Source organism: Euphorbia lathyris, chromosome 6 (assembly GCF_963576675.1).
Source record: "Euphorbia lathyris chromosome 6, ddEupLath1.1, whole genome shotgun sequence".
Lineage (NCBI taxonomy): Eukaryota > Viridiplantae > Streptophyta > Magnoliopsida > Malpighiales > Euphorbiaceae > Euphorbia > Euphorbia lathyris.
Window position 1 is genome coordinate 44,109,340 of NC_088915.1, and position 12,791 is coordinate 44,122,130.

General features: G+C 36.5%; 1 protein-coding gene and 1 long non-coding RNA gene across 5 annotated transcripts; both read left to right on the top strand.

Annotated features, from left to right (window-relative positions):
* The first annotated feature begins 775 nt into the window (after positions 1–775).
* Positions 776–9,433, top strand: LOC136232818 (DExH-box ATP-dependent RNA helicase DExH17). 4 transcript variants are annotated; one of them, XM_066022244.1, is made up of 29 exons: positions 821–852; positions 980–1,023; positions 1,155–1,237; positions 1,621–1,801; positions 2,253–2,414; positions 2,757–2,994; positions 3,123–3,159; positions 3,239–3,285; positions 3,509–3,546; positions 3,669–3,690; positions 3,772–3,984; positions 4,073–4,229; positions 4,327–4,378; positions 4,977–5,048; positions 5,139–5,188; positions 5,281–5,398; positions 5,482–5,542; positions 5,616–5,699; positions 5,777–5,902; positions 5,976–6,172; positions 6,263–6,451; positions 6,542–6,793; positions 6,942–6,991; positions 7,228–7,245; positions 7,689–7,771; positions 7,854–8,055; positions 8,244–8,281; positions 8,372–8,722; positions 8,800–9,433. In XM_066022244.1, the coding sequence occupies exons 3-29, from the start codon at positions 1,161–1,163 to the stop codon at positions 9,297–9,299; spliced, it is 3,615 nt and encodes a 1,204-aa protein (XP_065878316.1). In that variant the 5' UTR covers positions 821–852; positions 980–1,023; positions 1,155–1,160; the 3' UTR covers positions 9,300–9,433. The 4 variants fall into 4 exon arrangements, with proteins under 4 accessions (XP_065878317.1, XP_065878315.1, XP_065878316.1 ...); XM_066022245.1 differs by lacking the exon at positions 980–1,023 and having other exon boundaries at positions 776–852; XM_066022243.1 differs by having other exon boundaries at positions 789–852; positions 980–1,237.
* A 2,088-nt stretch (positions 9,434–11,521) lies between these two features.
* On the top strand, positions 11,522–12,700 carry LOC136234101 (uncharacterized). Its single transcript, XR_010691044.1, has 3 exons — positions 11,522–11,709; positions 11,805–12,248; positions 12,322–12,700. It is a non-coding gene; the product is annotated as an uncharacterized lncRNA (long non-coding RNA).
* The last annotated feature ends 91 nt before the right edge of the window (positions 12,701–12,791 follow it).

Genomic DNA, 12,791 nt, shown 5'->3' on the forward strand with positions numbered 1-12,791 from the left:
ATTCTTCTGCTATTAATTAGTACAATAATATTTGTATTAATTGCTAAACAAATTATTCGTATTTGATATGTGCTAAATGATGTCACATGTATGACGTCAGTACCATCCTTATTACGGCACAAGTCCAAAGTAATGAAGGTCCAAAACGACATCTATGATGGCCTGTGACCCACTTCAGCAGTCCAGATGTGTCCATAGTGGTTCAAGCCCAATGAAAAGCAGGCCAACGTGGGTAACAGGATTCAGACCTCCAGACACAAAGAAATCTTCTGGAATCCAATGCAACAAAGGATTCAGACTCCTTAAGGGATTATGAATCCTAGTTCCATAAGGATTCCTAAGGAGGTGACAACCTTAAACCTAATTGAACACTATAAATAGACAGGTATAGACACAAGGTTCGATACTTTAACTACTGTGCGATACTTTAACTACTATTTCAAACTAGTTCATACCCTTCCATTCGATCCTAATCATAAACTGACTTAAGCATCAGAGCGGGTTTGCTGGACTCTGACTCCATCTAACCTGCACACTATTTCGTAGGATCATCATCATCACGGTCTGGACACGTAAGCCAAATCAGGTACAAAGTTAAGAGTATTGAAGTTTTTAAAATATTTTTAGAAGTTGATTACGACAAACTCGACCTAGGCCAACCCACATGGACTAATATAAAAGACCAAGCCCATCTTCGACCCAGTTTACTTGTGCCCGCTCGCTTGGCGCTCTTTCTTAGTGTTTGTCCTTTCTTTTTCAAATTTCATAGTAACGGAAGCGGACCAATCCTTTCCGTCGCCACACCTGGATTTTCCTTCTCTGCATTCTCGGCTCTCTCGCTTCGCCATTAATGTATGTTTAAGAAGAGATCGCGAATTTTTTATTAGTAACGATAGTATTCTCGTTCATTTGATTACTTAATTTTGGTTACTACATAATTTGACCTTTTTATTTTCATGTTTCGTCTTCTAATTTGTAGCAAGGAGCAACGAATTTCCATAAAGCTTCACAAAAAATTCATGTGTATCATATTCAATTTTCCTTTCTCTGGAAACGTTATCGTGGCTTATGCTAACACCATTACCATTATACTAATTGCTGTACGTTAATTTGTTTCGATCTTACTAATAGCTGTGATTTTTGGCTTTTAACAGTAAACAATGTCGATAATGGATTCATATACATTGAAGTCTGTGTCAGATTTGCCAGCACCATTTCGTTCTGTTTTCAGTTTCAGGTACTACCAATAGCCACTTTTAACAGTATACAAGGTCGATCTGACGTGCTTACAGTTGGAATGATTACCTTAAATTCCACTTATAGTTATTAGGTCAATGCACACGACTGCGAATAGCTACTTTCTTCTTGTGATTTCGTAAGATATTGTCAAAATTTTAATTCCAGACGGTATATGCTAGGGAACTTCCCAATTTGTTTCTCATTTTCCTTGTGTCAACAAAATCCCACGTCTTTCAATTTTTTATATTGCACCAGGTACAAAATGATCTCATACAGTTGGTTTATCGCTTAATTGGCTTTTACCATGTTTCTTCAACCAACATGGTGGCTTTATTAATAGAGAGTACGTTACATTTTCAGTACTTGTGTGTGTCTGTGCAGATATTTCAATTCATTGCAAAGTGAATGCTTTCCTGTATGTTTTCATTCCGATGTAAATATGGTTATTTCTGCACCAACTGGAAGTGGTAAAACAGTACTTTTTGAGCTTTGTATATTGAGGCTTCTTTCAAGGTTCATATCTGAAGGGAGGTTTATCCACATCAAGGGAACTCTAAAAACAGTAAGTCTCCAAACACAATGACACCAATGAGTTTGAAGATGTATAATTTTATTTTATTTTTTATTTTTTTGTACTCTAATTTTGTAATACAGTATATGTAGAAAAAACTTATGCTGATTTTTCTTTTTCCTTAAAGATTATACACCCTCGTACTTGAGCTGCCTTGTAGATTTTGCAGTACATTCTGTTTTCTTAAGAAAAGTAAAAAGCATATATCCTCATACCTGAGTCACCTATTTGCTTTAACATTGATTTTTCCTGCTTTATGTTTATGTTTTCTCTCCACTTCAGGAAGTGATGCCCAATTTTACAGTTGTTTTTACTAATTGTTGCACAACAATATGATTCTCTTCTATCTGATTCAATTGTTGTGCTAGAAGTCTATCTGTGTTCTCACTTAATAGCATGCCAGTTACTCTCTACCTTTACCTTTTCTTCACGTGGTTTGAAGATCTACACAGCGCCGTCTAAGGCTTTAGTTCAGGAGAAGCTCAGGGATTGGAATCAGAAATTTGGATCGTGGGGAATAAACTGCTTGGAGTTGACAGGTGACAATGAATTTTACAACATAAAGACTGTACAAGAAGCAGATATTATTCTAACTACTCCTGAGGTCAGTATGCAAATTTATGGAAGGCATTGACTTCCAGTTATAACCAAATTCACATAAGAATACAGAGAGCATCTGAAAATAGAAGTATAATTCAAATCACCAATGCCTTCTCACAATTGATTGGGATGGACCACCTAAATTACAATTCATGTTCCAATTGGAAGCATGCTACTTCCAGTTTGGTTTCTTAATATATGATTGATTTGTTTATATATATATATATATATATAATGAATTTAATCATATATTAAGAAACCAAACTTTTATATATATATATATATAATGAATTTAATCATCTTTCTTTCTTTATGTATATTCTCAATGGCATAATTTTCTCTGTAGAAATTTGATGCTGTGACTAGATATCGAATAAAGGATGGTGGCTTGAGCTTTTTTAGTGACATTGCACTTCTACTTATTGATGAGGTTCATCTCCTGAGTGATCCACGTGGAGCAGCTTTGGAGGCAATAGTTAGTAGAATAAAAATGCTTTCTCGCAACCCTGAAATGAATTCAAGTCCTTTATCTAGTGTCCGACTTCTGGCAGTTTCAGCCACAATTCCAAACATTGAGGACATTGGTAGAACTTATATCTATGGTTGCTATTTGCTAAAGGATTTATGTTATCGGACACTTTAGTTTTTAGATCCAAGCAATGTCATTGCATAATTATTCAATAATTTTTTTATGCCATGTCATCAAATGAAGCTGAATGGCTCGATGTTCCGGTGCAAGGAATTAAGAGGTAACTTTTGTGCTATTCTGTGTGTGCTTCTCTTCACCTCCTATAAGCTCATTGCATATTTTGTTGCCATTATTTATAGGTTCGGAGAAGAAATGAGGCCTGTAAAGTTGACAACTAAAGTTTTTGGTAAGCCCACCTTGGTTTATCCCATATCAAAATTGTTCTCATTGAAAGCATAATTTTACTAATTTTGATGATCACAACTGACTGAAGGATCATTTCTGCATTTTCATTTCCTTCACACGATTTTAGGCATATGACAATTTTTTAGGGCTTGACTTATATAAACATTGATATACAAGTTGCTTTGTTGTCTTTTGTTGTCTTGATTTACTATGTACCTTTGCAGGCTACACACCAGCAAAGAATGATTTTCTATTTGAAAAGGTAACTGCTCAAACTATATTTCTTCCGATGATTTACTTTTGTTTATTTTCGAAAGATATCCCTTATGTGGGGAAGCCAAATAACCATCATTTTTCTGATGATTCTTTCCCCTTCATTTCCAGCGCCTTCAAAACTATATTTTCGGTAAGCATAAACATGAAGACAACTTGTAATGATGATGTTAGCTTAGGAAAGAGAACATATATGATTATAACTTCCATGCAGATATTCTGATGCAATTTTCAAGAGGGCAATCTGCTCTTGTATTCTGTTCAACTAGAAAGGGAGCACAAGAAGCAGCACAGCGACTGTCTCAGATAGCAATGACCTTTGGATATTCAAATCCATTCATTAAAGACAAAGAACAACAAGAAAGGCTAAGGGAAGCTTCACTATCGTTTAGTGACAAGCAAATGCAATCTTACATCATTTATGGTGGTAAGAGACCAACTTTGAGCTATACGTATATCTAAACTCAAATTTATATCAACCAGTATACTTTAATTTGATAAGAGAATTTTAGCAGTTGGTTATCACAATGGTGGGCTTTGCTTGAAGGATCGCAGCCTTGTTGAGAATCTGTTTCTTAAGGGCGATATTCAAGTTCTGTGCACTACAAACACCCTTGCTCATGGAATCAACTTACCAGCACATACAGTTGTCATAAAATCAACACAACACTTGTATGTTAAGCACGTGTTCATTTTAACTGGACAGTTGAATTTATGAAAAACATAATCCTATTTACCTCTGATCCCTATAATCTGTATTTTGTTATAGCAACAAGGAAAAAGGTCTTTACATGGAGTACGATCGGTCCACAATACTTCAGGTGTGAAACTCCTTGTATTTTGCTTCCCATACACGCCACTATATAAGCTTAAAAAATGTAAAGAGATCCATGAGTCTGTTATAATATTTTATGCGGTGTTTTTTGTTCATATATGAAAGAGAGAAAGAGAGATAGAGAGAGAGAGAGAGAAAGAGAGAGAGATTCGTGGATTGTTGTCTGAGGGACTAGCGAAGAAATTCCTTTGCCGCTTTAAACTGGTGTAGTATAAGTTTATAATTCAATATGCCAGGCATTGTCAGCTTCTGTTTTGTGAACCCACATAGTATGACTTGAACTCTCAGTTGCTATATCGAAAATCCATGGTGGTTTAAGGTGATCTTATTTATCCGAAGAATTTTCTTCTAGGTTTTGAAACATGTAAAGAGGCAAAATTCAATCAAAATGAAGTCGCATAATGTGGATGTCAATTGAAGCATATAAAACCAGACAAACCATTTTTTAACCAGAAATGGATAGGTGGGGAACCTGGTTCGACCGCATAACCTACATCATAACTTCCAAAAAAAAAAAAGAAAAAGACAAAAAGGAAGAAGACAAGAATGGCCTCTTCTTGAAACTGATAGTTTGATTTATGCAGATGTGTGGGAGGGCAGGTCGACCTCCATTTGATGATACAGGAATGGTTATAATCATGACTAGAAGAGAAACGGTAAATTAGTTCTTCTCTTCCTTTATTGTGTGCATTTGCTTTTAACATCCATCTATTTCCGTTCTGAACTGTAAATTCATGCTTAAATAGGTCCATCTGTACGAAAATCTCTTAAATGGATGTGAAATGGTGGAATCACAGTAAGCTCGAACCATGCAACTCCAAAATTAGTTTTGAAGCTTGGAAAGCGTTTCATATTCAGTTAATTTTCTGATTAGTTATTTCCTTTCAGATTGCTGCCATGTGTGACAGAGCACTTGACTGCAGAGGTAGTTCAATTGACTGTTTCTGATGTTGCAAGGGCAATTGAGTGGATGAAGTGCTCATTCTTATATGTGAGGATGAAAAAGGTATTATGTTTCTTAGTGATTCCAGCAGGGAATAACCTGTTTACATTTAACGACATCAAACTTTTTCATGCATCTCATGTCAGAACCCTGAGAAATATGAAATAAAAGGAATTTCTAAAGATCGCATTGAGAAGCATGTTCAAGGTACTTTTCATACACTGGTAGAATTGTTTTTGTTTCCCCCTTTCCACTGCTCACGAATGATATGTTATGCCAGAGATATCCATTCAGAAAATAAATGAGTTATCACGCCACCAAATGATCTGGAATGGTGAAGATGCATTCCTTCTGAAACCACTAGGTACTCTAGAGCTATAGCTGAATCTTTTAGTTTTTATGGATAAAATTTCTAACTTCTTTCCTCTTTGGTGTATTTAGAGCCTGGAAGATTGATGACCAAGTACTATTTGAAATTTGATACAATGAAACACATTATGCAAACCCCAGAAAACTGCAGTTTGGAAGATGCACTTAATGTTATTTGCCGTGCTGAAGAACTTGCTTGTATGTGTACCTATACAATAGATATATGCCTACTACTGCTATATTAGTTGACAGAAAGAATGATATATTGAAGGGATACAACTCAGACGCAATGAGAAGAAGCTTCTAAATGATATCAACATTGATAAAGGTAGCCGGCTTCGCTTTCACGTAAATGGTGATAAGGGGAAACGGAAAAGGCGTATCCAGTCTAGAGAGGAAAAGATATTTGTATTGGCAAATGATTGCTTGACTGGGGATCCTTCAGTTCGTGATTTATCTCTAACCCAGGTTTTTATTTTGTGGACTATTGAACGTTATGATTATACATCATTGTAAGGTCCTTAATTATGGAAATTAACACCTGCTGTTTGCACCTAGGACCTTAATTCTATATGTTCAAATGGGAGTAGAATTGCCAAGTGCATGAAAGAATATTTTATTTTCAAGAAGAACTATAGAGGAGCTATGAACTCAATCCTTCTAGCCAAATCATTGTATCAGAAACTCTGGGATGACAGTCCATACTTGCTGAAGCAATTATCTGGCATCGGAATGGTCACTGCAAAGGTTTAATAGATCTGTCTTGTGTAAACTTTTCTTTTTCTCTTTTGAATTCTTGTGGTCTGGGATGCTTCTCTTCTATGTTTATGCTTTCAGGCTCTACATTCGATGGGAATTAAATCATTTGATGCACTAGCTGAGGCTGATCCAAGGAGAATTGAGATAGTGACTGGTCGAAAATTCCCATTTGGGAACCATATCAAGGATTCTCTCTTGTCATTACCTCCAAAAGTAAACATTTCTATTGAGGAAACTGTTTGCCGGAGGCAGGGAAAGTCCAAACTATTAGTGACACTGTCTAGGTTATCACAACCCATCCAATCAGCTAAACGACATTATGCTGACATGGTATGCTAAGCTCAGTAGTTTTTCTCTAGTTACTTCAACTCTTGCTACTGTATATACAATATAACGGAAAGCACAAATAAGATTTCTCTGTTAGAATTGTTTTTTGTTTCAAAGAATGGAACCTGAGCGCTGTGTTCTTTTGTTACAGATTGTTGGTGCAGAAGAAGATAACCTGATTCATTTTCATGAGAAAATAAGGTGATGCCTATTTCTTTTACATTATTAAACAAATAAATTTCTATTCCAGCAATCCAGCCATTCAAGAATAATAAGGGATTTGTTCCTAAAAGATATTCTTATATGCCCATGAATTTCCCACTACTTTGAAATTTGAACAGGAAAACTTTCGAAGTATAAATGACATTCTTTTTAATTCTACATAAATATTACTTTTTTCCAGTCACTTATGTTTAATTTTGACTTGGTTGGAACAGGGTTGATGAGTTCACCAGGTAGAGAAACTTGAACCCTTTCCTATGTTTTATCATTCCTCCTACAAGATATAACCTAAATAGTTTATAATTTTTACGTGTAAATAAGTTCTAGACTAAGTCATAATGATCTCCAGAAGCAATATGTAACCATGAATTAGAAACTCCGATTCTAATCGTTGGTAAAGATAAATGTTGTAGACAAGACATAATGATATTATGAGAGAAATATCTTAACAACGCCTTTTTCCATTGCGATCTTAAAAATAAAAAACATTTTATTCATCCAATAAGTAGTTGATCAGAAATATCAAAACTATTATGCAATAATTTTACTATGGAAAATCAGATCAGAGTTTTAGGAGCTGAAGCTTATCATATGACTGTTTGTTTATAAGTTAAAGCAGAATGTTCAGTGAACCGTTATGTCATTCACTGTTTTTAAAAGATGATTTTCGTTGCAGCCCATATAAAGCAACAATTCTCCTGTCAATTCCCCAGAAGCACAAGCTGACAGTCAAGGCTGATCTTATTTTTGAAGAATACAGTAAAAACCTTGTCATTATGTGTGTAATATTCAAATTTGTTAGATGTTTGAGTTGTTTTCACTTGTTTTGATGTTCCTGCAGTTGGTCTTGATTTACATGAGAAACGTGTACTGATAAAGGACAACAGTCTAGACATGAATTACAATCGCGGACTTAGGCAGCCTTCTTATTTTCCTCCACCTCAGAAAGTTTTTGTCATAGAAGATGACAATGAAATTCCATCTTATCCTTCTGATGGAAAGACTTGCAATTTGACAAAATCTGGAGCACAAAACAACTCGATGTGAGAATTTGTTCTACTGACAATCTGTATATGGAGTTTGTTCCCTGATATTAAAGCTGCAATACTAAAAATTTTGATCCATCAGATCAGATGCAATCATGTCTGACTACATGTTTTCTTTCTTTCACTTGCAAAGTTGCAAGATTTTTGTCCAAGTATTAATAAAACCTTTCAATATCTCCTTACAGGCCCAGTTTTGAACTCCTAAACGAAGAGTTGGGAGAAGGTATATGGAGCTAATAACAAATATGCTAAATATTTTATGACTGTTTGATCCTGTCTTCACCAATAACTTTTTGTCCTTAAAAATCTGAAGATGATCATGCTGTTGAAATGAATGCGGACAACTGTAGAATCCTATCCGAACAAGAAATATTTGACCACATACGTGAAAAGGCGAAGAACTTCCCTCTCTTTACTCCTTTAAGAACTGCCTGTTCTCCATTGACGGAGGCCATTGTTTTCAAGAGAAAGCATCGTCGTGAGAAGGACCTTGAGCTGGATGTTATTGAAGTCTCAGAAGGAAGTGGAATATCACAACACTTCCCAAATCTGACTTCAGATATCAGAGAGAGCAAACGGAGTGTACATATCAACAACTATCTGCACCCAAAGCATGTAACTGCTGCTGGAAACTTGGTTACCTCAAATGTCAAGAATGACAAAGGTGCCTCTTCTTACCTTATAGTTCTGCGCCATAATCTTGTTTAGCTTCTTATTCCTTTTCCTCAATGATCACTGAAGGTGAGCATATTTCTCAATCTGAGACAAGCCAGGTCAAAAGGTTAACTGAAGAAACAACATTTAGTCACATCCGAGAAAAAGCTGACAATTTTCCAGGGTTAACGAGGACTTTGCAAACAGGGTCTTCAATCTTGACAAGAGAACTACTCTCTGAAGATCAGACTGAGCTCCGCAATGCTACAATAGTTTCAGACTTAGAACCTGGAGGAACAGTCATGAATGGATGTGGGAAGGCCAAAGAGAATGAATTTACATATGAAACAAATGAGAGTTGGAGTATTCCTTGGAAAGTTTCAAGCACCAACGATGATCCATCTTCTGTCCAAATTTTATCCTACGACATTTCCATGGTAAAGGATAATACTCGAACACAGAACTCAGGGAGATCCGACGAGTATAGTAGCAAGAAGAATTATTCTCCGAATGGAGCAAAAAGGCAGTGTTGCTCATTGGCGATGGATCCATTTATTGGATTTGAAAGTGTGTTTTCATTTCTTTGACTTGTCTTTTTTTCCATAATGTAAGTGATTCTTTTGTTTGAGATGTGATGCTGAGTGACTTTTCTTTTCGATTTAGTGTTTGCATGCATATTACCAAAACATTATATGACATTTCATATTGAAGATTAATTCAATGTTCATCTTTCTCTAGACCAAATATGAAGTAACTACACTTGTAACTATAACAATTCTAGCAAATATCAGGTAGACATGAAGTCAATCAGACAATTGTCTATCTTGGAGTATGTCATATAGAATTTAACATTGCATACTATGTGGTCTGTGGCTCCAGTGTCTATTATCCAGTAAGGTTTGATAAGCTTACCAGGAATAGTGTTTAGAGTCATACCAGAGTGGTCTACTTTAGCAAAAGTGTTGACACTGCTACTAGTTGCTGGGGATTTGCCTGAGCAATTCTGTGGTAACAATGCAACCAATGTCTGGTACTGCTCCTTGGTCAGAGAGAAAGGTTCTAGGATGGTCTGTCTGTTATCTTCTTCACCTGAATCACCATGTTCTCTATTTTGGTTGCTTGTGGAGTTTGCCTTAGGCTGTGTAGTTGTAACATCCCTAAAACCCTAACATATACATCTTCCCACATTCATATATGTTTTCATGATTGAATATAGATTCATCTCATTGGCATCGGAAGTTTCGTATGCATAATGCGATTATCATGCGATTAGTAGACGATTAGTGTGTCATTAAGATGTAACGATTGATTAATTGAGTTAGGAATTAAATGAATGAATGAACATGTCCTTAATTGATTAAATTAGACTTGTGGAGGGCTGGAAATGAGTTTTGTGAACAAGCACCTCACTTAAGCATGATGTCACCCAAGATTGAGACAAAATGCACCTCTTCATTTCAAATGGATGTACACAACTCATTCTTTATGCTTTCCAGCCACAATTTCGACCAAAGCTTCAGCAAACTTTCCCTTTTCATACCCTAACATCCTCCAAAGAAAACTCTTCCAATTTCTTCCATTGTCAAGCCAAACAAGTTAAGTTAGGAAGCATACTAGGTGATAGACACAACTTGAAGGAGGGCAAGGTGCAACTGAACGCACACCCGATCGTGTTGAATAGATCGAACCAAAAGCGACGGTAAGCATATTGCTTATATATGTGTATGGATGTATTGTGCCTTGTAACTTGTTGAGTGTGAGATGTTGTTGAATCTGATGTGAATGATGTGGATAATGTTTGAGTGTTTGTGATACATTGTGGTTGATACGAAAGTAACATGATTGAGTATGTTGTAGTGTTATGAGTAAATACGGCATGTTGAGCCTTGTACACATATTTGAACTGGATAATGGTTGGATAAGAAATGAATATGAGCTTGCTTAGATGGATATGTGAAATGGTCCAAGTTGAGAGTGCTATCCGAATATTGTGAGCCGGAAGCACATGTGTTGAGATATATGCGTATGTGAGTTGAGTTTAACTCCTCCGTAGAGATGATTGTATTCCGAATTTAGTGAGCCGGGATACAGATTGGGCCCAAGGACCATTTTATATATATTGTCTAAGTATAGCAAGGCCTTTCTAAAAGAAGTATTAATATACTAAGTGAATATCATTCTATTGAAAATTCTAGCTTGGTATGATATATTTTGATCTGTGTTCTTTACCTTACTTTTGTATACATATATGCGTAATATGTTTATTGAGTAGGCAGCTCACCCCTTGCCAACAGATTTTACAGGTTAAGTGGAGTTCTTTGCTTAAGGTCGCACTGTCAGTGTCAGTCCATTCTCATCTAGGCATTTTGGAGTCTTGTGATGTACTTTTGTTTTGTAAATCCTCTATGTAGGATAATGACTTAAACGTGTATTGTAAATGCTTTCTCTTATGTATAATATGTAAAGTTTATATGAGATTGAAGTTTATATGATTGAGAATTGAAAGCATATCTATAACTGATATTGTGTGAGATATCATGTGATCCAAGTGAGGGGGTTACAGTAGTTCTGAAATTGTCCCCTTTGTTTTGGTTGCCATAACTTGGGGGATAGCCATGTTTTTTGAAACAGATATCTTCAGTATGGCCTGTATTTCCACAAAAGGTTCACAGGGATGAGCTTTTGTTGTTATTTTTGCGATTTCCATACCTTGTATTGCTGTGATTGTTGTTTTGTCTGCCTTGTGTGTTTGTGAATCCTGCGAATGGATTATTCTCACTCCCTTCATTTTTGACAGGCGCAAGGCCTATCTGTCGTTCGTGCTGAATGGACAAAGCATAGACTTTGTTGAGTGAAGTTAGTGGCTCCATGAGGAGGATCTAAGAGCAGACAACAGAGTAAGACTCGTTCAGTCCTTGCAGGAAAGTGATCACGTGATCCGCGTCTTGTTGATCACGCAATACCTTGAAGGTACCGCAGCTGCAAGCAGTACGACAGGTACACTTGGGCATGGGTCGCAAGTTGAGCAGCTCATCATAGAGTATTTTCAAATTTATATAATAGTCAGTAACGTTGTCGTTTCCTTGCTTCAGGCTGTGGATCTCTCGTCGGAGTTCCAAGATACGTAATGAATCTGCTTGAGCGAAGCATTCCTTCAAATCTGCCCAGATTTGGTCCGCCTTATCCAGCCACATGATGCTTCGAGCTATTGAGGGAGAGATAGCATAGTGTATCCACGATATGACCATGTTGTTGCATCTCTCCCATTGGTTGTACATAGCGTCGTCTAAAGTAGGGGCTTTGATGGTTCCGTCAACGAAAGAAAACTTGTTCTTCGACATGAGGGCCACCTCGACGACTCGTGACCATTGGTGGTAGTTAGGGCCGGCAAGTGCTTATGAGACAAGGGATAGGGCCGGGGTCTCATTAGGGGGCAGATGATAAGGGCTACTAGAGTTGATTATGGGGGTAGCCATTGATGCTTACTTGAAGCAGAAACTCAGAGTTTCTCTGATACCATATAAAGATTGAATGAGGTAAAGCTCAAGCCTTTTAATTTCTCATTGAAAAACTATATGAAAACTAGTTACATATTTAATCTATTGCTAGGTTTGCTCAACAAGTAAAAAGGACTACAAGGACAATAACAAGTGTTTCTATCCTAGCCGTTGATCAAAAGACCTTGTGATGGATGGCTGTGATTGATTCGGGCCTGGCTTACATGTGGTGTGGTGCATCCTACAAAGGTGGACTGCTTTTGGAATAATCTATTGATGAAAAGGTCAGAAATACCCTTTGATCAAGGGGTTACGTAAAAGACTTGAAAGTCTTCTTTCATTTATTGTACTTTTCCAGAACTCATTATTCTTTGCATCTTGGAAAAGTACTCATTATTCTTTGCATCTTCTTTTCTTCCGGACTCTTCACCTGCTTCTTCTCTCTTCTCTTGCATGTTCATCTTCTCTTCATTTGTTCTTCAATTTCTGTAACTTGGTGTTTGTATTTTCCAAGAGCAAGAACTACTTCATGTCTTGCTCCGTATTAAATATAATTATTTGATAAATAATTATTATTAACAA

Bases quoted from the DNA above. Each gene is read 5' to 3' on its own strand.
- LOC136232818 (XM_066022245.1), top strand. From the start codon at position 1,161: ATGTCGATAATGGATTCATATACATTGAAGTCTGTGTCAGATTTGCCA. The intron at 2,995-3,122 runs GTAGAACTTATA...CATCAAATGAAG, and splicing joins TCCAAACATTGAGGACATTG to CTGAATGGCTCGATGTTCCG. The intron at 3,160-3,238 runs GTAACTTTTGTG...CATTATTTATAG, and splicing joins CCGGTGCAAGGAATTAAGAG to GTTCGGAGAAGAAATGAGGC.